We start from the raw sequence: 25,934 nt of genomic DNA, 5'->3' as shown, positions 1-25,934 counted from the left end.
AAATCTTTAGTTTTACTCGCCAGTTTTGTTAAGTTATACATCGACCAAATCACTGTAAAAAGTGTTTAAAAGAAAAAATATGCAATGAAAATATATTAAAGATGAAAATAATTACGTATCAGATGCATGTTCATTCGTAAAATTGTTTAATTCATCTGCGGCTTATACACAGGTGCGGTTTATTGTCCGGAAAATACGGTACTTTTCCCGTTTTTGTGTTGGGAAGTTTTGAGAAGAACAATAACACATATTTGGTAGTAAATATTATAATTTATTGCACATATTAACATTCCTTGCAAAATGGTTTTGTACATGAAGGATGTGTAATGGTATCACTGTCCTACACCAGTTACTAGGGAAAATTGACGGGGAAAAGGGAGGGGAGTCATACGTTTTTGGCTTTACGATTTACATTCCATACAATTACACACTTTTGGTAAAAATAAATTACCCCTGAATATAAAATGTACCATGGAAATTACTTGTATAACCTTCCAACCATCCACAAACTTCCACCAACTTTTCTGTTGGAAAGCACTCGTTCAAAGAGAAGGAGAAAAAAAGAGACAAAAACCATATAAAATTCCCATTGTTTATATTAAAAAATGAATTTGTCATATAAAATATGGTGAGATACTTGTAGTTAAAGAACAATCTGGATTTTGTTTTATAGATAAAAAAGTAAAATAAACAAATCCAGATTGAGGTTGTTAGATATTGCTTACTGGTGACTATATATGCCTGCCTAAACGATGAATAAACAATAGTTCAGTATTATTCGGGTGTTTGTAAAAAAAAGTATAAAGAGTTGACAAAATGGGCTCATATGTTTAACACTGATGGCTGATTTTCTTTCAACATACACTACATCATAATCCAGTGTTTTAAAATATATATTTTGGAAATTTTACAATTTTTGTTAGTGGTAAATTTGACATCGAGGAAGAATAGAAAACTGCAAATTTGTAAAAAATAAATATGAAGGAACTTACTGCTGCAGCATGTCCTCATCATTGGACACCACATGCTTCCACAAATCTGGGGGAAATATCCAAGAAAAATAGCAGATAGGCACATAGTCGGGAGAACAATATCTATAGTATTCGTATTAATTTGGGCAGTGTAAAATTAATCCATGGGCGAAACATTTGTTGCAGATCCATGTATCATAAAAGACACCAGGCCTGCATTAATCCACACAGAGATGATCATGTCAACTCTCAGGAAAATTCGCAATATTTATTTGTCGTAATTTATAACATTAAATATCAATGAAGACATGTACTTCTCAGAAGTAGTAAAAAGTGGATTAAGTCTCCTATCTACAGCACTACTGAGTAGGTGTGCTTTACTAGAAAGATGGTGCTGAAAATGTTACTTCAACTCTTTTGGGGAAAATATCAATGTTAAATTTTTTGTATATTAACCTCTCAACAGTGGTCTTATCGCACACAGACACAGGCACACCTTTTGTAAACAACTGAGCTTTGGGCTTTAAAAATGGTAAATTATGGAGATATCAATACATAAAAAACGTGGCTTTTTGGTCCTGTGAGACTCGCTTGGTAGCAATAGTGAGTATCACAGCAAGGGAAATTTGTAGATTCATACTTGTCACAAGTGTCGCATGTCCCTCTGTGGCCAAAGAGTGACTCGCAACGCACGTTATCTTGGCCGCCACTTGTCATAATATTGACAGCTAACCATGACAACAACCTACCCAATATTTTGGGTATCACTACAGGTCAGCCGCTCTAGGTTGACATTTTATCAATATATATATAATATATATACATAGGCAATGGAATGAACTTGTAAGGATCTTGACACAACTGTGGCAAGTTACGAAACAAGGATAAAAATGCAAACAATTTATGATATAGTACAATGAATTTAAGGTTGACATGATCAAATGGGAAGGTATACATGTATATTATTTATACAAAATACAGGCTTACTATGTTTCCCTCATGAGATAATATATCAGCAACCTCTTAAATATTTTGATGAATAATCAAGGAACTCCGAGACCTTTCCCAGAAAAAAAAGTTTTTGGCAAGAACTAAAATAATATTTTGGAAAACATGTCAGACAATGTATTTTAGAGTAAGAAAAAAATGTATCGAATAGAAAAAAGTGTGAATGCTGCTTAGTACCTACAGATTGTTAAGAAATGGTAAAGCTACCTACGGGCACTAGGTGTCTTAAGAGAGGTGATGGGTACTTGCCAGTACAATTGCGTTTCTGGGCAGTTACCGGGCACCCCAAAGCGTCACAAGATTTAGATAGGCAATGGGCACCGCACAATTCTAAGGAGAATGGGCACCACCCACGAGCACCACACATTACCAGATATGTGGTACTCAATGCTTTCCTGATACATGCGATACATTGAAATGTCCTCAAACATGAAAGGACACTTTAGACTAAACTTCCTTTCTTTTGCAGACACGCACCTAAACACCTTGCTGTCCCGACAGATATTAAGAGTGCCTTTAATTAATTAACAAATGTGGCACGCCATCAACAGGTGCCCTAATTCTACAAAGATTATTATAACTATGAGGCCACACAAGCACCATCATACTCCACGGTATGTTGTAAAAACATGAGTAAAGCGTTAACAAACATGATTGATGTCTGATGAAACAATGATTTGGTATAGTATATACATGTTTGACGGATATGCATCCAGTCCCCCAGCCATACCACATGTACACAACCTTTCATGATAAAAGTATAACCCAGCCACACCCAGGCATCCGCCTTGCACACATACAACACCAATCGAAGGAAATGCTAGGGACAAGACATGTAATGCATAGGTCATGGCAAACAAAACTTCTTTCTTCACAACATTAGTTTGTAGTTTTCTTCTTTGTACCAATCCACACTTTTTATATAGTATATCCAAATTACATGCACCATAGTCTTATAAATGACACCACACCTAAAAATGTGGTAACTGGTCATGTCTCCCAAATGCCTTTTTTAATGGCTCGATAAAAGTAGTCGATATTAAAGGGGGAAAACTCAATAGCTACTTGATTATGCTTAAATTAAAACTAAAACAATTGTACTGAACATGTAAATACAATACAATAAACCTGCGTTATCTAGAGACCACTACACACAAAATACACTACATGTATATAAATTACATTTCTTTATAACCTTTGAGCAAATTGAGGGGCAAAACGCAACAGAAAAAAAAACTATCTTTGTAAAACATTACAACAAAAACAGACTAATATTGAAACAATAAATACATCACAATCAGGAACTATAAAATCTTTGAACACACTCTTGTAATGGGCAATGAACACACAGGAGAGATAATGCCATGGAAACAGAACTTTTTATCATCAAATTTTGGTCTAGCGTATGAACTACCGGTGTCAATTTGTGTTCCATTGCTTCCGTTACAGTTTACAGGAGGATAACTTTCCATCCATTTTGATTTTCAGTTATTAGCAGGATCTTAGATTTCCAATCACCACTCTAAACCAATAATGAAGTTGCTAGCTAATACGATAATAACCTCATTCTCCCCTGATGAGCTATCCTTATAAATAAAATGATATATTGAATAATTAAGAGATTCGTCTTAAAACAAGGATAAATAAGTTAAAAGCTTTGTAATGACTTTGGAATGTGATTATTTTAACATTCGACTTCGACTTACCACAAGCCTTCCATGGCATTTCATACATGGGCAGAACACAGTCTACACAACATTGGCAGTTTCAAGGATGTATTTTTTCTTTGGTCTACAGAAATATTAATTAACGTCTACAGTTTGATGAAACAGAACTAAACTTTATCAAATTCAAATGGATCAGATTCAAATTAAAAGGATAGAGATTCTTATACATCACATTGTGATCTAGAAATATTTGATCACTTACATTCGGTACAAAATATCAAATATGAGAATAAATATACCAATAAAATCTTATAATACAAAATCTTAAGTTTCAACCACAATAAACTATAAAGTTATTTAAACAGTAAAGACTCCGCTTTCATGCAAAATTATCCCTTGATGACTAAATTTAACCCTTCAGAATTTCGTAACTATAAATGACATTTCCTGATTATGCAAATGTGTATGTACAGATAATTTGTGTAATATACAAATCAAACAGAAAGCAATTAAAATTTCACAGTACTATACACTATAACATTGCTCCATAATCAATCTGAGATCTGGCTTTATGGCACACCCTTGATGTTCCAAAGGGCGGGGAGTCGGGGAGTTGTGACAGAAGGATATTAATCTGGACACCAGAACATCCTTAAGCTTCCATCACACTTTTCATGATGGACAGTCACAATGGAGTTTTGATTTAGGCCCGTTTATAAAGCTAAATGTTACTTACTGAGTATACAGTTTAACATCAAGACACCAGTGATATAAAGCTACAATCGATTGTTATGGTTTAACCCCATAACAGGTTAACACATTATTATACCGCTGACCTGGTGATTGGTTAACCTTTGACCTTGGACTGGTTGACCTTGACTGACTCCAGGCTATCACAGTAGACAATAAGGTGTGAGGACTAATGTGATACCGTCACAATACAAAACAGCGGGTTTCGTTAAAAATGAAGAAAATCGGAAGAAAAAAGAAATGGCCAACCAATCTAATTCATCACTCTCACAATGCTTCAATCAACGCTCCTCCAAGACAAATAGGAATAAAGAAAAAAGTTTACAGTCATACTTTGAAGCTGTAGTTCAGAATATTTGATTCCGTCCGTGATGGTTCAACTGCTCAGATTGAAACAGGTGTCCATCGTCACATAAAATGTGTCTATTACTCACACAAAACTTGTGTCTTTTCTTCACAAACCAAACAAGTTTATCACACTGTGTCGAACACTCTTACACAGCGCGTGTCTTTCTAGTACTTCTGGCTTGTCAAACTCTTCAGGGACACAGGATACACAATTGCAAGCCACAAGCCAGGGAATCACCAGTCGTCACTACCGAAGTGTGGAACGATACCTCGTCTTGGACAGTAACCATGGAAACAAATACATAAGTAATGTTCCCAGGCCCCGTCTCAAATCTCCGTCCTTTACAGTTGGTTGGCCTAATCACAGAAAATGGAGGTATGCTGCTGATGTCTTTCAGTGTGACCTTGGTCTCGTGACATTGTGTTAACAGGACGGAAGATAAAATTGGTGGACTGTAGCTTCAGCTACTAGCTTCCAACCAGACCCCTACCGCCTGTCTTAAAGGGAATGACCCAATCAGCTGGGCAGCCTTACTCTTTTATCTACTCACTTTCACTGTCATTTATAGTATCGGTCTTGGGAGTGTCTTCTTCTGGCCTGGAAAATCGAAAAGGTAAGTCAAGTTTGGTGTTCGTTTTGAATTTTTGTGTTCAATTAGGACAGCGAGATAGGAAGTGCAGGTTAGTAGTTTGTCCATTTTAATAGGGGTTAAATACACTGATGATGCAGAGGAACATTTATAAGTTGTTAGTCAACTTCATAAGGTGTTAGATATGATGATGATGCAGAGGAAAATTTATAAGATGTTAGTCGACTTCATAAGGTGTTAGATACGATGATGATGCAACGAAAAATCGTCAGTAAGTCAACTTCATGATATATAAGATACTATGATAGTGCTAAAAGAGTTAATCAGTTAATTGATGACATCATCTAGCTGCTCGTGAGAGTCATTAAAATATATCAGCTACTGAAGTGTTAGTTCGCTTTACAGGCTGAGGGTATGATAAAGAAAGATTTGGATGAGCAGTAATGGCACTTCGAGATATTCATGCAAACCTTACCAAAGTGGTAACTAAGAGACAACAAAGTTGTCTAATTTTAAAATGATGATGTAAGAGATGACAAAGGAGGGAGAAGACCTTGTGTTGATTATAGTAAAGATTCCATTTACTGTACATAGTAGACAAATTTTTCCATGATGTAGAAGGGAGGAGGTCATTGAGTCTCGGGAATTGACTGTATAAACATGCCATCATTCAATACTTAAATATATATACGTGTCTGATGTGTAACAGAGGAAGGCAGTAAAACTTGTTCTGTTGGATAAGGGGAGATAACGAAGTGTTCAGGTCAATAACGTTGTCGTGAATGCCTTGTGAAGGGGTAAGTTAGACATGCAGTCCTCATGAGATTATGGACGAGAAGGAAGATTGATAAAACACAATGTACAAAGCGATTATGTATCTGTAAGAAAGCCAACCATTAAACAAACCTCATTATAATCTCCTATTGTAATACAGCATTTTTACATCAATTGTTCTCTGTATTTCCACATTCCATTTTTCTAGATACATTTCCTGAAATCTACGGTAACTCACTGTAGCAATCTAAAAGCTTTCTAGTAGCACACACATTCTGCGGAATTATGCTGGGCTAAACACAGCCAGGCAAAACTTAATATCTGAAATACAATCTACCAAAAACTCTCACTTCACATCAAACATCAAACTTGGTAATCACATGCTCTGCATATGCAGGGAGGTCTCTTTCAAGGTCAAAGGTAATTCCAATCTCCAACACAACTTGGTATAGAACTAACCAAGCAAAATATGGTAACATACACTTATTTTCAACATATGGAACATACCACTGATTTTCAATAAATGATACAAACTAACAAATTTCTCAAATACAACTACAAATCAAAATAAAAGTTCAACTTAATTACTTTCAATTTCATAGAACTGATATTAGTATTACGACATAGAATTTTTATTCTTAACTCGAACTAATTGAATTCTAAAATTTTGATTAACTCATATGAAATTAAATATCATTATTGTCACACACTTAAGACTATCAGCAAGAACCAGTCAAGATTAAAAATTGGCACATATAAAATTGAATTAGTATACAATGTAAAAAACTTGATAAATCACGACATAGTTTTGTTAGTAATGTCTCCGTAGATGTTCATTACGGTCTTGGAACTCTAAGAGACACTCAGGATCTCCAAATCTCTCAATTGTGATTTTCTTTTATACATTTTTTTTTCACTTTTGGTATTAAAATTGTCAAATGCAAATGTCATGATTTGTACTTTAATAAGTTTAATAGAAAACTACATAAATCAAATGCCGGTATTTTGGCAAGCTATTTCAATGTGTAAACAGAATATTGAACTTTTTGAAGGTGACTGGAGATTATGACAAAGTGCACGCTTTCAATAACATGTGGGAGAAGTTAGTGTGTTAAAACATATCACAACAAACGCTCATCTGACAGAGATTAGCTGGCCATGACGTGATGTGAGTATACAGCAGGGTTATCAGTCCACAACAAGCATCTCAAAACGATGCAATTATAGTTCAGATCAATGAGCTTGAAACATGAAAACAGCATCCTGTATACAATTCTATACATAACACTCCGACCAGATCCAGCTGGTTTGCATTGATATAAATACTCACATTATCTATCTATATATACATAATTTACATGTTAAACTTTTGTCAATATAAACAAACAAAATAATGATGATCATGATGATGATAACAATGAAAAATTATGACGATGAAGATATAATGAGAAGCTTCCCAATTCTTGCTCAATGGCAAAAGAGAGGGATTTGATAATACTATAGATTATTTGATCTATGTAGTACAGTATCTGAATAATATTTGATCTTAAGCTTTGTTTGGTCGATATGGAAATGAGGCTAAAGCCTCGCAATGATAATCAAGTTGAAATGAAAAAGACGTGAATATCCTGTCTTGTATTTAGACAGAAAATATAAAATGACGAATATCCTAGAAAAGGCCTTTGCTATAAGGTGGTGACATATACCGTTTGTTCTTCACTTGGTTCATCATATTTATCTGTCCGTCTACGGGCGAACTCTCCCGCATCTGAATACTGATTATAGTCTCTCATTTCCTCGGGTTTGTAACCACCGAGGTGTTCATAGTGTGGATGCTGGGCCAGCATGCGTGCTGCGCGTTCCAGCTCTTCCTGGGTCATATCGTTGGCCTCTGCAATTTCACGTTGTAATGTACGGGCATCTACATATTGATGCAGGCCCTCCTCTGCTAAAACCTACAAAGAAACAACATGTATCAGTATCAAGCTTAGATGAAGCAAGGTTATGTATGGAATATGACCGATGTAGCAACAACTTTAAAAAAGAAACGCTTTTATCAATATTTCACAACTTTTGTAACTGAAAAATAATCATTCAATATCAAGGGAAACTCTTTCTCGCTCTCTCTTTTTATAAATAATTCTACTAAAGATGCACATCTCGTCTTACTTCTACGAAATATCGAGTATGTGATGAAAAATATCCAAAGTTAGAGTATCTCAAAATTCAAGGTTAAAACGAATTCTGTATGGCATACAGATTGTAGTTTCATTTTGATTTATTTACCTTTTCACAGGTAATTGCAAAAGTATATGCATGATAATCTGATCACTACTAAGATACCTTTTCTACAAGATTTTCTGCTCTACCACGGTGGTGCCGAGGAGAGACAGATCTCTGTTGAGACATCACATGATCGGGAATTATGAGGGGACCTCTCTCTTCAGTTCTGGAGTATGGTCCTAGCTGAGAATCCTGCTGGAGTGCCGAATCACTAGCACGGTGTACTTGCTGCCGGGGGGAGTCCAGATTTTGTCCTTCAATAATGGAGTTGGAGCGTATAAAGACTTGTCGTGGTGGGCGTGCTGAAGAAAAGCATGCAGCATGCAGGTAAGTGTTAATAGGCGTTAGTGAAGAGATAACATTCTTACTTCATGTAGTTAAAGGTCACAGGTGTTGGTGATTGGGCGAGAGAGACTTCTTACTTTATCAGGTCAGAGGTCACATGCTATAAGATTTGTCTGTCTTAACCTGGTTAGCTGGCACGTGTTTCAAAATGAGATTCGGTCTCAAGCTGGTTAGAGGACACGTGTTATAAGATGAGAGTCTGTCTTAACCTGGTTTGAGGTAACCAGTTATAAAATGAGAGAGTCTGTCTGACTTTAACTGGTTAGAGGTCACAGGGAGTTAGTGATTGGTTGAGAGTGACAGTGTTACTTATCGGGTTAGAGGTCACATGTTAGTGATAGGACGAGACTGACTTACTTTATAGGGTTAGAGGTCACATGTTAGTGATAGGACGAGACTGACTTACTTTATAGGATTAGTGATCACGTGTCTGATACAATTAATTTAAATTTCACAGGTGTTAAAGTCACAGGTGTTAAAGATTAAATAAGAGACTTTATCTGGTGAGAGGTTACAGGTGTTTGATGGTTAGAGGTTATAGGTAAAAAGACTTATCCAGTTAGATATCTTGTGTGTTATTATCAGATCATAAGTAACTGCCTTACTTGAGGTTACTAGCGGTTCTATAGATTTTATTTCCATTACTTCGAGATGAAAAATCCATTGATGAAGACTTAAATATTACAAAAACGTGTGTACTACCTATAAAAATAATTTCTAATTGAAAATCACACTTTTTTCAATCAAAAAGAGGCAAATTGAGATAAAAATGTGAAATCAAGTGAGAAATTCACAATCCTAAAAGTCATCAAATTTAGTGATAAACTAAAAATTTATCAATTTCGAAGTCTCTAACTTTTGAGATCCTATGGAGTATTCATAGAATAGTCATTCTGATAACATGCCAGTGTGTAACCATGCTTAATATGTATTAGATAACTCTATCTACCATTTGTCACAATGGAGGAAGTAAAGCAGTTCTACTGAGTATGTAAACACTAGCCCAGCAGGATTTCTACCTATCACATTCTGTTTGTGCAGTAAATATCACCAATATTGTCACACAGCGTTAGGTATTTTCTATACTGTCTATCTACCACTAACATTACATACAGCCACACTCAACATCACATCCCACAGTCACTAGGCCTTTCTACATTCATAATATCTCGTTCATATTTGATCAATGGATATGGAATCCCATTAATAGTGAAATTAAGTCTTCTGTACTAATATAGATTTTAGTAGCCCGCATATGAGCTGGGAGCTAGCTCCTTTCGTAATTCATATGTACTTAAGAGTTTTTGAATAAAAATGAAGAGTAAAAAATGGAGGTGATCGAGAGAGAGTTAAGAAACAAGATATATACATAGTATAACCTTTTATCCTGGTCGATACCTAGATTTACATACTGTATTCAACCCAATAAGCATTCATGTTCTTATATGCCCCTCTCTCCCTTTTGAGGCCTCAAATTCTTTTTCAATTTTAGACGCCATGGGCGCTTATTGGGTCGAGTACGGTATTAAATGAAGGCCTCCACATTTATATATCTACTTAGAAAATAAGATCAGGGAGATTGTGGAGCTTTGTGAGAGAGCCTGACTGTGGACGGATGTGTTAGTGACAGAAAGCTGATGACATTACAATCAAACGAACCTGTCCATCTCCTATTTACTCTTCGTTTGACATTGTTGAAAAGCTCTAGACCTACATCACAAAATAGAATATGTAGAGATTCTGTCTACACAATTTAGAACAAAAACGTATTGTCCTTTAATTTTTCTACAAATCATTCTTAAAGAGCAATATAACATTGGTTTTCAATTTCACGTCTTTCCAAATTGTATTTTTCTAGACGTCTTTTTTGAATGCAACTACAGGAAAGGGGCCTTGATTTAGAACAAAGGTGCAGTAAAACGTCAATCCCTCTATATCAATATTTTGATAAAGTGTCTCAGTGAGAAACAGTGATCCAAGGTGTAATAGATAATGGTGCATTAATGACTGTGGAGTTACCAATAAAAGGTTTGTGTGACCGTGTATGAAACATATTGATGGTGATTGTGCGACAGAGCTTACCCAATTACCCTTAACTTAAGCAGCCATAGCTGTGATTAAGTAATCGATGGAATAAATCAAAGCAGCTTATAGCTAGAGTTCATGTGTAACACAAGCATGTTCTCAGCAGGTATATTATAGACAGTAACAGTGAAAGCATAGCTGTTCCAGCAATTTTAGAAAGAGTTATTTTTGCTCAGTTTTAAAGGGTGAATTTATTGTTTAAATTAACTGGAATATTGGGGAGAGGTTTGTGGATGCATATTTGGTATGTGGAAGGCACGGTATATACATGTACCTGTGGCGAGGTAGGATGCACGATTTCTTCCCAGATTAGGGGAGGGAGTTCGCTTGACCTTGGGATATTCTGGCCTCTGTTGACCTTCAGGCGTCATGCCTGCCACTGCCATCGCCTAGTAAAAAACAAGGTACTTGTATTATCACCCACATTTACATATTCTTTTATCATCAAAATCAACAAGATCATAGATGAAACTAGAACAACATCAAAGGGCCAACAAGAATCATAGATGAATAATATAATGTCACTTAATATTGGAAACCGTGAGTATATATTTAATCTTTGAAAATTCAAGTATTAACTGAATCTGATTCCAAGAAATTACTAAGAGCATACAATAACCAACAATTGACTATTTGACTTATAACTTGCCAGACTTACTTGGACAGTCACTCTTGTTAATCGTTAATGTTAAAATGTTTATCATAAGCAAAACATTGTGATTTTTTAATTAAAATCTTTTTTATAATTCAGCCTGACAAAGAAAAAAACGGACAGATTTGATTACTATAGGCACCGCATCTCGGGGCCTAATAATTCTGATGTAAGAAAATTTCTTAAATTGACATTAGTCATAGATGTAAAAACATTTTTGTACGTCCATGTTGATTGGCAATATGTTGAAATTATGCAACCAAACTGGTAGATAGTTAATTCCATATGTTTTTGACAATATTCTTGGTAAACAGTTACTATTCCTAGTTAACTGATAGAGTGGGCTCCCTTACCTGTGACTGGGCCAACTTTAGCGGCTCTGCGATCTTTCTCATGAGTGGGTTTTCATCACTTTCTTGTTTTCCTATGCAGGCTAGTCTCAGCGAGGGACCGCGTCGACTCAGTCTACGAGGGGGAGGGGTAGGGGGTGCATTTTCTCTCTCATAATCACTGTCCTCTTGTGGAAGACTAGACGGACAGAAATAAAACTTACCATGTTTCAAATCAAAGCTTATCAAAGAAGTTTATTACCCCTTTTCATCTCCATTTACTTAACGCTACCTTTATAAATTAATATTTCTGATGATTTTGTCATTATTTGTATGGTAGGAAAGGTAAGGCAATATTAATGGTAGAAGAATATCATCAAGTTTCAGTTAAAAGGTGACTTATGATTTCTGAAATAAAAACCGTATGAATCATGGACATAATGACAGAATACGTATTGCTGAAATTTTATGCCAATACATTAGTAAGCTAAAAGTCGATATATTTGTCGTTAGTGCCAGCATGTTGAAGCAGAGTAAAAGAGTATATGATGTTATTCATCCAAACTAAGGCGAATAGAAAAGGTTCATGCGTATCTTACACGAGCTCAGGGCAGCTATCTCAACACAAACGTTTTTGACACACTTTATAAATGCATTTTCACAAATTATATTGTAAATATGTGATGAATTACTTCTGTAAAATGAAAACTTCGTTTGACATGATTTACTATTCCTTTTCGTTTTAGAATTATTTAAGAAATGATCTAGAAAAGTCATATTCTTGTAGGACCATAAGAGGCATTTAATCAAGCCATGTTCCGAATCTTTCATTTGTTTTTTTCTACAAAAAGAACTATGTTCAGAAATGTTCCCATGCAAATTTTAGACTCCTACGTATCGTGAGTTAAGCTATTCCTTACACTTAGAAAGGTATTTCTAATTATTCTCATCATTACTAGCTGTTCTACTAGGCGACCTTGCTCCCTACACATCTAACGACATTACTAGCTGTTCTAATAGGCAACCTTACTCCTTACACATCTAATGGCATTACTAGCTTTTCTACTAGGCGACCTTACTCCTTACACATAAAACGACATTTCTAGCTGTTCTACCAGGCGACCTTACTCCTTACACATCTAACGACATCACTAGCTGTTCTACTGGGCGTACTTACTCCCTATACACATATATGCCCTGCCTCTTCGTGGTATCAGTAGGACCAATGTGAATACTGTTGCCTTTATGTTCACTATATTTGACATCATTTAAGCCTTCCCACTGGGTGGGTGTGGCTTCTGAATCCTCAGAGTCCTGGTTGATTGAACTTGGTCGAGGGCTTCGGTTTGGTGACCGTTCTTTTTGCTGCTTAGCCTCTTTCATTAAATCAGAGGCAATGGAGGCAATAGCTATAGCACTGATAAATAAAAAAGACCAGGGTTAGACAAACGACACCATGTCAGTCCAAGGCGAGTCTGACAGTAGTCTTCTTGACCACCTGATACAATAGGTAACAATTATCACGTGCTCAACATCACACAAGCCTGTGAGCGATGCTTAAGTTGTTATGAAAGTAGGGGAGGGCTACATTCGGAGCCACCATACACAGGTGACGTCGGCAGATACGGCATGCACAGTTATCGCCCCTCATTCAACTCACTGGACCTGTGCAGACCTGTAGGGGTTTTATTTAACCATTGCAAGCTTTTTAAGAGAACCACATGCTTTGTATTGTAAGCAGGAAATAAGATTTGCTTTGTGATTGCTACACTGAGCTTAAACAAGTCTGATGTTATCAAACAGTTTTTTCGCAATTTCGGTAATTTCATTAAATAGATTTCTTGGATAATATATGATATTAGTCAAGCAATATCCATATTACCTAGTGAACCCTGCTATTTTTCACGGATGTCACTAGTTACATCCCATCCATTATACTATATCTATATGTTAGTTGATAGGTAACACAGATAGTTCCTTGTGATGATATGCAAATCAATGTATTATTAAAAAGGTTGGAATGTGTTTATAAGATTATATATATATATAGTCATATATATCAAAGTAACCTATAGAAATTATTATATATAAAATTATCATTTATACAACAGTCATTATAGCTCATATAAGGCACTGCCAATTTTATCAAATTGATTGAAGATGAGATTTATTAATTGATGAACTGAAAAAATTTGGAAATTTATGAAAGAAACTGGTATTTCCTAAACAATTATTGTATATGCTGTTATGCATCTCTTTTATATATCTATTTAAATAAAAAAGAAAAATACTCGACTTAGCTGCCAGGCCTATCTGCCTTCTAGGGCGTCTTCAGGCTATATATATATATTCATATATATGAAAACATTATTTGATTTTAATATAAAATGGCTATCAAATCCTGTAACAAAAATGAGCGTATTGAATATGCTGTAGTTATAATAGTCTAAAATATAAACAAGCGTAATGATAATGCTGTAAATATAATATTCTGTAATATATATATACAAGCGTACTTAAAATGCTGTTCCGTGCAGTACATACCTTGTATGGCTCTGTCGACGGGAGTCATTAGACACGGCTGGAGACACACGGACTGGTGCTAGTGGTGAGGGCGACCGATTGACAGCGTTACGGTACTCTACGTTGAGGTGGTTACTTGACTCTGCTGGTGTCACCTTCCCATTGACAGAGTTTTGTGGTGAGATAGCCGTGTGGGGACCATGGACCGAGTTAGCCGGTGACACTTTCGGCTGTTCTTTGTGGTTGATGAGTAGTGACTGTGTCCGTCCCGCAAATGGAAGTGTGGTTTTATGAACACCAGCCAAAGCATTCATCATGCTCCCAAACAAACTGTGGTTTCTCTGTTGATAAGGACATTTCAGATTTTTAACAAATGGCATCAGATGTTTGAACAGCAAGTTATTAGCAAAAGACACTGTTTTTCTCCCTAATTTTACTTTATCTTTTGTCATGTGAAAAAAAGAAAATCTGCAAAAGTCTAATGAGCTTTTGGAAAAGGGAAAAATGAAAATTGTAAATGAGTAATATCTTTGACAACAATCCAGTAAGAATCTAAAAATATGTCCTTAGAGTCATGATGCAATTTTTTTGTATTTGATCATGGTAATATACCGGTAGTTGCTTCAATGATAAACTACGTGCTGTTCTGTGTAAATTTTTGTTCCTTATGATCTTGAAAACAGTAGTGAATGGATATGTGTTTGCTTTCTTTTCTCATAACTCGTTGACAAGCAAATTCACCAAACCTTACAGATTAGTCCTATGTGACAAACTGATCATGGTATACAAACCCTATGCATTGGTTCCTCCACTTCCTTCTCGGGGAACTCTTCTTCTTCAAGGTTTCCAGAGATAGCGCGGCGCAGCTCTGGCCCCAGATCGTGCACTGCTCGCAAGCCAGCCTTCAATGTTAATGGTTAGTGTTAGGTTCACATCTACTCACAGGAGTTAGCACAATCTTTGTACCACCTATCGTCGGGGTCAGGTGTTAGTAAAGCTGTAGGGTTAATATGTCTGTAGGAGTTGCCAACCAGAGCACGCCCTCGTCAAACTTTTCCCTTAACATTACCTCCTCTACACTGATGTAAAAAACTTAGCATACAACACAATAATCTCAAATTGAATTATTACAACATCTGGAACTTTGCAATTTTACTTCTTTAGCAGATTCCTGATATGAAGCACATTGATAACTTACAAAGGGGCCCATAAGTTACACAGAAATATATTACAATTACGACGTTCTCTAAAATTTTCAATGTAAATGAAATTTCTGTTAAATAGATAATTTCAAGTTTCAAAAGCAATTTTAAAAAGAATTTATACATATTTTAATTAATCATAATGAATAAATGACAGCATTAATTTCTGTTTTGCTAATGTTACATTTGCTTGGTTTTTTAAAAAGTTCATAAGCAGCTGTGAATGTACTGGATGGTTGGATAGACCCCTGTCAAAACAAAAGAACATATACCAGCTATGTAGGGAGTGCTTATATACTGGGAATGTGAGGTACACATTTATATATCCAAGTCCAGCACTTTCACAGCTGAAGATGAAACAGACACTATGAAAGCACCAGTATCTGTGGAGAAACTGAATCCACTGTCAGAGTGAGGCTGACCCCAATTATTAGAATGAGGCTGACCCCAACACTGCCAGAGTGAGAGTACCGATTATATCATGATTAACATGCAATTCAACTGAGATCAAAGAAATAAACATTAATCATGGTGTAATCTTCCTGTATCCATGTAACTATGACAACCACAACAAATGTTCCTCCCGTTAACTTGGACTGTAGTTCATGCACTGTCAAAGTTGTCAGCGTGACCTTCAGTACAAGTTTGAGAGATCTGCTTATATAAGATGGAGGACACTACCAGCCTAAAGAGACACTATACATTGACAGAACTGGCTAAGACAATGCCAATGACGAACTCATTACATTTCATTACACGCATAGACCAATACTAAATGTATATAAAGCAGTACTGTAATGATATATCATAATGAAATCAACAGAAATAAAGCAATGGACACTGTAGTAGTAAACCATAGAGATTATATGTACATAGATAATATATATATATACACATTTCCAGATAGAAAAATCCCAAATGTTGCAAACAACAAAGAACAATGAAACTTAAGTAGCTACAAAAAAAGAAATAACACTTGCAAACAAATGCAAGCAAATCCTTGACAGTCATTCAGGCACAATCTGGGACTAGTGCTGACGTAGCCTAAATACATCTGGTTTTAAGTCTGTTCTTCTGATCAGGGGGCAGCCAAGGATTGTGTCATTAATCAAAAAGCGTGGATATCTCTCGGGTAGATTAAGGTTTGAAAGACCTGACTTGATACAATGTCTGCAAGACTTGAGCTGGCTTCTGAAGGGAGAACTTGGGTGGCGACTTGTAAACCAGAAGGATATAGGATTGATTGGGTATTGGTAGGGAAATGCACAGAAACATAGCTGCTTCCAAAATCTGGGCCAAATTCATTGGTATTGTCCACTTCAAAAATGAGGATTGTACAATGGCCAGCGCCAACACAAAAGTTACCAGAAAAGTGGTATGATGGGATCTTGTTGTACTTGGTTGAAATAATACAAAGTACCAATCGGGTACACACTTACCTGTACCAAGGTCTAAAAAGCAAAAATGAAGGCAAAAATGCAGAATCCTTCAATAACATCTATTATTTGCCATGAGTGTGAATGACTCTCGGAGTTCTGCCCCTATCTGTGTTAACTTTATCATAGATATTTTCCCCATTTTTTTAAGTCTCAAAATAGCCAATTTATTTTTTCCAAACTTCAAGTGTTTTTTATTTGTTTAACGTCCTATTAACAGCCAGGGTCATGAAACTCCAAACTTCAAAATCTGACTTTTTGATACAATATATTACGATGAAACATCAAGAGAAAGTATCACATGGAGTTTCAAGAAATAAATTATTTTCTATAATGTCATATATGACCATCATTCAGATAATAGAAATATTAAGATTCTGATCTAGGTGACCTTTTGGTGACCTTGACTCACCTGGAGAGCATTGGTGTGTTCTTGTCCTTTTTGGATCTTCTGCATCTGTTCTTTCCTCTTCTTGAACCGACGGAAGTAGTCTTGGATAAGAAATGTTGCATAGAATTTTCCTACCGTGACATCATCGTCACCTACAAAAATGGAAGATATAATGTATCATTGTAAAATTTATTGCTTGCCAAGATAAAGGTCAATACACATTTTTCAGGAGCCTGTATCTTTTCAATTGGGAAAACACTACTTTGCATCTTACTTGAAATACAGTAAACTACCTTTATAACAAACACGCTTACATCAAAATCTTGGTTATAAAGTGGTAATTTTCATTCCCCAATAGGTTTCTTTGATATATCTGCATTATCTGTTTAACGATTTTTGCTTATAACGAAGTGATTTTGTTGGTACCAAGAGACATATATACCACTGATGGTCACCTGTTAGGTAACAAATCAATTATTTCCTCCTTCGTAATCGTTTAGATTTTATTATATTGAGAAAAAGTATGCAAATGATTATCATTGCTATAAGAAATTTAGGTAAAACTGATTTGAATCACTGAATACTCACGGCCAGCCGGGGGTACTACTTGGTCTAGTAACTTTTGTGTTGTGCGTTTCCAAATCTTTCTGATTACAGCTCGTAGTTCTTCATTGCACTGGTCTATATTACCCTCAGTTTGAATTTTTAGTGACGTCCGCACCAGCGCGAATAATGTAGCATTGAACATGACCGTCCCGTCACTATTTAGCGGCATGTTCATACTAACTAGTCTCTGTAAAACAAAAAGAGACAAGGCATAAGAACATATTGTAATCTCATACAAACATCAATGCATTCTATGATGAGTGTTTAATGTTATCAAACTTATCTTTGAGAAAAAATACATGATCTCACTAAAGAAACCAATTTTTTTATTTTCTATTCAAATTTAAATTTATCCAGCAATCCAGTTAATATACAACATACATTATGAAATGCCGTTTCTTATTTCAGTTTTTAACCTACCTTACAAGCAACTCGATGTGGACATAGTTTACCAAAACCAAGAGGGGGAGATATCTTCCTTAGTAGAGTAACAACATCTAAATGCTTGATTCTTCCTCTGAAAACAAAGTAAATCAAAAGTGTGAATATGCTGCCAATTCAACTTCTATTTGTCCCTACTTCCTTGGCTAGTGGGGTAATATCATGAAACTTTAATATTGACCTTTAGTCAAAGGTCAGTTCTACTCTAAAATTGATTAACTCCATTAGAAGTAAAAATTAAAAGTTCGCAAAAAATCAAAAATATGAGGAACTCTTGTTATCACGAGATATCTTAACAAAACAACACTTACTTTGCCTCTGGATCATATTCAGACCATAGTCGAACAAATTCATCAAGATGGTGGGGTCCCAATATAGACCAATCTCGTGTTAAATAATCAAAGTTGTCCATGATGACAGCCACAAACAAATTGATGATCTGTGAACAGAGGAAAACCATAGGTAAACAGAATGTCGGAACAAGGCAAATATCACTTTTCACAATTCTCTGGAGAAGACTAAGATAGGTTATGCCTGATGTCTAATCCTATTGACATATAACATCTTTTGTCAATAAAATATTTGGAAATTGAAATCACTTTTCACAAGAGCAGATAACGCTGTTTATAATAATGGCAGAATTACTAAGTGTAGTGTAATTAAATTAATGAATCTCCAAAATACTGACCAAGAAGGAACACAAGATGTAGAATGAGATGAAGTAAAAGTATGCAAAGTTGTTGCCACATGTCGCGTCGGGTGCTGGAGGTGGGTCTCCGTCGGGATCACACTTGGCTGACGGTTTGTCTATACATGACAACATGATCTCCTGCCACGCCTCGCCAGTAGCCGACCTATCAACAAATACAAAACTCTTCAAACATCTGGTCAAAACGTGTCAAAGTTTTATTCTTTAGATTAAAAATGTGATATACCTTATTCATTTTTTGACTAGCTTATTTAAGGAACTTAATATAACTCAGTGACAATTAAGTTCTAAAAGCCAAGGATGACACAGCTAGCTCTCTGTGATTTTCATGTTCATTTTCAATGGCAATTTTGATAATAGATTTACTCTCATTTGCAATCACAACACCCTTTGTTATTGAGAGTGACTTATCTTACCTAAATAAGACTAACACTCCTTGTGGAAACGTCTGGAAATTGTTGTTTCGGTGGATTTGAGTATCCGAATCTTTAGCAATCTTACCAAACATCTGAAAGGTATTGATAAAGAAATATAAATTAAAGCATACATCTCTTTCAAATATGCATAAATCAGTTTATTGTCTTTAAAGATAAATTAGAAATTGTCAATGTTAATTCTTACTAACTCAAAATAATGCAACAGTTTATGTCTATTTAATTAGACTACGAGGTATGTAAATCTTATTTCCGATAAATTGAGACTTGGCTTCAAAGGCGACACAGAATAAAGCGATCACTTTGATCATGTCTAGACTTGGCTTCAAAGGCGACACAGAATAAAGCGATCACTTTGATCATGTCTAGGCTAGTTACTGACAAACCAAGCCAGACATGGGCTACGGCACACTTACCTGCATACCAATTACTGCATAGATGAAGAACAACATAACGATCAGCAGTGCTACATAGGGTAGAGCCTGAAATAGGTCAACAAGGTATTTAACACATGTCTCAAAAAACAATTTTAAAACAACATTAATGCATAAATTAACATAATTTAACACATGTCTCAACAAAAATTTTTAAAACAGCATTAATGCATAAATTAACATGATTTCATAATTTATACTGGAACAAAATCTTCAAAATGCGTCTTCAAGGTTAACCGAGTTAATAGCCTGGACCAAACTAATGATAATTAAGATGTATAAATCACAAAATTAGGAAGCATCTAACCCGGAATTGGCGTATAATAGATAAATTGATCATCAAAATACTACCTGTAATCATAAGTGTCAATGAACTTATGTAAATTACAGAATCAATGTGACACTCAGTTCGGTATTGCTTTCACTATACCTGGAAGGACTTTATAAACGTCCAGAGTAACGTCCGGATGCCTTCTCCTCGACTTAATAACTTCACAAGCCTCATGACTCGGAACAGTCGGAAGAAGTTTATACTAATAATTCCTTGTCCAGGCTGTAACAGAAAACATGGCTTTGTTATTCACAAGTCATGGCAGGCAGATATAATACTGGCTCCATTATTAGTTTGTTATATTTGCAAGCACTTTGCAAGCGAATCTCGCAAGCATTATTCCGAAGGCAACAAGACAATTAAGGAATGGGTAGGAGCTGTTACTATAAGTTATCATACATACTCGGACATATGTTTCCACCAACTCTCATTAAGGTTTCTTTTCCAAACATTACTTTTTTGTAGCAGATGAAGTTATGAAATATGATACCAAATGTAAATTCTAGTACAAACCTCGCTGTTTCAAATTAAAGTTTTTATATTGGATATCAAATACACTGTTAAAAAGGAGGCAGTATTTATCTGTACATATATCACTTTCTTCTTACAAAATTTGTTTCCATATTTCAAAGTAATCGAAAACATATTTGTTATCCATAAATCTAACACATCTATTCTAAAAATAAATTTCTACTTGTTTAAATATTTGAATAAAAATTAACATAATTTCCCCTATCTATACAACAATAAAAGGATTTTTTCCTAAATAAACAAAAAAAGTTACTTCTTGATTTTATCAGACAAGTATTTTTTTATCACAAAACTGAGATATAAAAAGTAGAACATTACAATCCTTGAAACTAGGATTTACAGTGAGCTGAGTAGAAATTTACAACATTAAAAATGCCTAATGATTTAACACAACAACAAAACAAAGATGATTTGTCTGAATAGTAAAATAGGTCAGTGTTTAGTACAGTTACAATATATCACTTGATCTGATTCCAATAACTACACAGTTCTTTTCACTTCTATGTGAGAAAATTACAGGAAAGGTTAGAGGTCAAGATTAGTAGATATTTCCCACAAATGCCCCCAAATTAGTAATTTTACATTCAAAACACTTTCTCGTTCCTATCAATGCCCCCAAATCAATAACTTAAAGATGCTCCACTGCCCACAGAGCATAAACCATATTCATCATTTGAACAATTTTTGGTGTTAAATCATGTATAACCACAAAAAGTAATATTGAATAATTTATTTTGCATTTGGTGCATGCGCAATTAGTACCCCATTCCATATAGGGCATTGTGCCAAGGAATTTTTTCGGGATGCAATTAATTATTTTTAATATTTTTATCTGGAAGTAAAATTAGAAGTTCAAAATTTGCAGTAATAATGGTGTAAAGTAAGTTACTTTTGTAACTAAAGAAAAATACTAATTCGTCTGCTCCTGTTTCTGATAGAGAAAATACACCATTTGTCAGCGGTGGAGCATCTTTATCATACAAAATACTTTTTGTAATGATCAACTAGTGTTAAGTACGTTTTCTTATTTACCCCTAGTGCAACAATTGACATTCCTTCTCAGTGAATGTTATATATATAGTATATGTCCATATCACCTTCAAGTTAATGATGTGTCAAAGTTAATGGGATGCCCCAGTATATTCCAGGTAATGTCCTATTCTAATTGATATTCATGTACTAGTTAATGACATCCTACTTTCAGTTTTAGATGATACATAGTAATCATTTTATTTTCTCAGGAAGAGTCATCAGTTATGATAGAAGAAATTCAAATATAGACTCGCAATCTTTTCAAAACTTTGATACAAATAACAAGACATGAGAATGAGAATTTATTGATGATATTTCGCTGTTGTGAAAATATAATTATAAATGGATACACTTTTACGTTTAAGTATAAAATGTACACAAATTTGTCAAGGTAAGGTATAGCTTTGTAGTTGAAGGATTTTTTTCATTTAGCTGACGATCAATATAATGAAAATGTAGCAAAATTTCCACACCTGTATATAAATATATATAATAATACAAGCTATATTGGAGTATATGACATACAAGACAAAAACTGAAAGTAAATCCTTATATTCATGCTATATTTGTCCCAGGTTATAGTCCAAGTACCAACATAGATTAACCAATATTATAATGTATTGCTGCTAACTTCACTAAACACCATCCATATATTTCCAAGTACAGAAAATACATACAAATCATACCGTATCTAAACTCTGTAAAATAAGTCATGATATTGATGGGGAATGTAGCATCATGCAAATTGGACAATATATATATATATCTATAGCCAGGCAATGGTGAACATGCCTGGATTTCCATAAGCAACAGGATTGTACAACATCTGTAGAACTCATGCAAACATCCCAATAAAGTCATCTTTGCAGTGTTTCGTTCAAGTTTTTTCATGTGGAAAATATCAATCAGAAGATTTGTGAACAAATCTAATCAAGTGCATAACAAATAATGTTATTTGGTTTTGTATAATGCAGAGTTATCTTTCCTTGCTTTGTATAATGCAGAGGTATCTTTCCTTGGTCTCTGGTATCGATTGTCACATGAAAGTGATATCAAGTCGTTTTGAGAAAAGGACTCTGATCTTTCATGCAAACGACTGATGTAACAATTAACACCAGCACACAAGTAGTTAGGAAAGATACCTCTGCAGAACAACAGAATATAATTAACTTTATGACACAACGAATAAAAAATATTTTAATAATTTGGCCTAGGAAGAACTTCAATCATTGTTGCCATATTTGAAATAAATAAAAGTGTGTTTGGATTCCTAAAGTCATCACCTTGGCACTTTTTGTAGCACTAAGTGTGTTAATATGGAAGAAATAGTCCAGAGGTGGACAGTGAGACAGAAGGCCACCATTAGTGGAGTAACAAGACAGCACATTGTTCCTACAGTTTTAAGAGAGTACCAACATTGAATCAGAGAGATGATGTAGATAGACTGACAAGAGTTGGAGCTACCTGACAAAGTTCATGCAGACTTTTAATGTAGTTACAAGAAATAGTAATAGGCCTGCTTGAACGAAACACAAAACAGAAGAGATGGGGATTCTAGGGACTAGAATGTACATGGTTTCTGACACGAAAGTGAGAGACACCATGCTGGAAGGGGTCTACAAGCATGCTCGACTTGTAAGCTTGCTGAACAGATGCTATAGGACTGTACATCAATCTGTCCGGCTCTATACTGCATGCTGGTTGACCATAGGTTTACAAATTTGTGCTAGAAGAATGAATGCTATAGACCACAGTGTTTAAAGTAATCCACAAACCTTTGCTCTCTATTAGTAAGATGAAATGTTGAAAACGAGGTGTAAAACTGAATGTTAGTGTTGTGACAAAAAGGTGATAAAACACCTATCCAAGCATAATCAAATTCATTAAAAAAAGTCTAGCTATAATAATTAAAAAAACACTATCTAGCGATGACAATGTGTGACATGGCACGCTGACATGGTGGCATCATTCCCCTGCTCTAACGACACTCAATTAAAAAACTTGGTGAACAATACAAAGTAAAATCCTTACAAGGTCTCCATTATCGATCCACTGGCCGCAAAGCAATACCATGCAGTGTTATTGAATTCAAATATTATCTTGTTAAGACTAAAATTAGGTTGGTTAGAAAATCATGCTCAACATCAAATTTAATAATAGTGGAATTAATCATCACTGATAAAGTTATTTTCCCCAAATATCTAAGTAAATTAATTCAAATTTATCATATACATGAGGAATACATAATGTTCTTCAATTTCTATATTTGGTAGTATAAAGCAAAAAATATTTATGATGAATCTTACAGTTATCTTTATTCTATTTCATTATGATAAATTGTAGAAGAGTAAATGACTCCTAAAATGCAAACTACCACTGCCCTGTGAAATCTGCAAGTGTGAATCACACAAGTGACCTCGACCAATCCCATCACCTACGACAGCACACGTTAACCCTCTAACTGAATAGCTCACACAATATTATACAAAAGTGAAAGTAGAAATAGAAATTTAAAGAGTTTTTCACTTACATTGACTTCTGTGTAGATGATATCTATAAAACTTCCTAACACGATGATGAAATCAAACACGTTCCAAGCATCTCCAAAATAGTTCTGAAAAGGGGAAGAATAAAATTATACCAGATACATGTATATACATTTTATATATCAATCAATGCAGAAACCTTCACCCTGAGGCAGTAAAAAAGTTAGTTCAGAACAAACCAAAAAACCTGTAATTATATCAAATAAGAAGCAATATTTGCTTTTGAATTTTCAAACCACACACATTCTTCACAATTCAAAAGAATTCCACGGAAGTGGATGTGTTGCCTGCACAGCATTACAAAAAATAGTTATTTACAGTTGAAAATATTGTTAATCATTAGGTGAAGTTATAAAGTCCCGTAACTCTTGTAAATATTGATGGATTTTGACCAGTATCGAACCCATCAAAGATCTCATTGATATAAAGCAATATACCAAATTTGGTTGTAATCGGACAATAAATAAATGCTTAAGTTATCGAGCGGAAACTGTTTGACACAACACCTACGACGACACCGACATAGTGATACCTAAGTGTCGCCCTTGCTTTGCAGGTGACACAAAAATCTCTTTTGTAATTGAAACCAATCTATAAAAGGCATATTCCACTATCAGTAAAGTAATTCACAAAAATTTTGTTGTGACTTGCTTGGAAAATGCTTTTTCACACACTTTCATAAGCTGAATTAAGACTACTTTGAGATATTGTTAGACCTACTTTAAACCTAAAGGCCATGAGTTTGAGAATGAACTCGACTGTGAAGACTCCCGTGAAGATCATGTTTAGGTAGTCCAGAGCCTTAGAGTAGGAATCTGGCTGGTCATAATGCTGAAAAGGAATTTAAAAGTTTTCAAATTAATATCCATCAACACTTATTTCTGAGGTAGATACTTTTATTACATTTTTCAAAGTGAAATATAAGGTTTATGGTGAAAATATATGTTGTCTATAAAGGTTTTATGGTGAAAATATGTGTTGTTTATCAGAGTTTTCACCCCACCTGATGAAATATATTTGTTATTCTTCAAGAAACATGGAATTTCGTTTTTATATTGCTCACTTTTCAATCATATTCATAATACATTAACTTTTAACACAAAATTATAAAATATTTTTTACACAATAATCTCAATTCTTCAACTTACCCTCATAGCTAAGATGACAGTGTTGAACATGATGAGTATAAATATAGCATATTCAAATGCTTGAGATGTGACAAACCACCATATTTTGTATTGCCACCGTGCCTTTGGTATATAGCGCCGTATAGGTTTGGCTTTCAGTGCAAATTCTATACACTTACGCTGAAATAAAATAAGAAATATAGTGACTTACAATCAATTATGAAATATATTTTTTCTATTTTTAAAAAATAAATCACACTTTAATCTTTTTTAAATAAATCAGTTCCATTTTAAATAAATAAATCAGTTTCATTCTAAACAAATAAATCACAGGAATCACAAACAGATATCTAACTCCCTTTCTTCTTATCCTGAAATTTGACTGAAAC

At 34.8% G+C, this 25,934-nt stretch overlaps 1 protein-coding gene across 17 annotated transcripts in view; it reads right to left on the bottom strand.

Annotated features, from left to right (window-relative positions):
* Positions 1–250: 250 nt before the first annotated feature.
* Positions 251–25,934, bottom strand: part of LOC138304901 (muscle calcium channel subunit alpha-1-like) — a 160,074-nt gene continuing 134,390 nt past the window's right edge. For 7 of the 17 annotated variants that reach the window (XM_069245285.1, XM_069245273.1, XM_069245272.1 and 4 more), the window contains 21 exons: positions 25,567–25,725; positions 25,139–25,249; positions 24,403–24,486; positions 20,409–20,531; positions 19,961–20,026; positions 19,527–19,618; positions 19,090–19,255; positions 18,713–18,840; positions 18,381–18,477; positions 17,943–18,147; positions 17,376–17,506; positions 16,967–16,978; positions 15,117–15,227; positions 14,347–14,666; positions 12,980–13,219; positions 11,827–12,001; positions 11,096–11,210; positions 10,396–10,446; positions 8,452–8,693; positions 7,815–8,063; positions 251–5,342 (listed from right to left, as the gene is read on the bottom strand). In XM_069245285.1, coding sequence (XP_069101386.1) covers positions 5,304–5,342; positions 7,815–8,063; positions 8,452–8,693; positions 10,396–10,446; positions 11,096–11,210; positions 11,827–12,001; positions 12,980–13,219; positions 14,347–14,666; positions 15,117–15,227; positions 16,967–16,978; positions 17,376–17,506; positions 17,943–18,147; positions 18,381–18,477; positions 18,713–18,840; positions 19,090–19,255; positions 19,527–19,618; positions 19,961–20,026; positions 20,409–20,531; positions 24,403–24,486; positions 25,139–25,249; positions 25,567–25,725 — 2,916 coding nt within the window. In that variant the 3' untranslated portion in view covers positions 251–5,303. The remainder of the gene's footprint in view (positions 5,343–7,814; positions 8,064–8,451; positions 8,694–10,395; positions 10,447–11,095; positions 11,211–11,826; positions 12,002–12,979; positions 13,220–14,346; positions 14,667–15,116; positions 15,228–16,966; positions 16,979–17,375; positions 17,507–17,942; positions 18,148–18,380; positions 18,478–18,712; positions 18,841–19,089; positions 19,256–19,526; positions 19,619–19,960; positions 20,027–20,408; positions 20,532–24,402; positions 24,487–25,138; positions 25,250–25,566; positions 25,726–25,934) is intronic. The other 10 variants (XM_069245275.1, XM_069245291.1, XM_069245279.1 and 7 more) reach the window with 8 other exon arrangements.

This window comes from Argopecten irradians, chromosome 12 (genome assembly GCF_041381155.1).
Source record: "Argopecten irradians isolate NY chromosome 12, Ai_NY, whole genome shotgun sequence".
Lineage (NCBI taxonomy): Eukaryota > Metazoa > Mollusca > Bivalvia > Pectinida > Pectinidae > Argopecten > Argopecten irradians.
The sequence above is the reverse complement of the archived record's forward strand: the minus strand, read 5'-3'. Positions and strand labels throughout refer to the sequence as shown.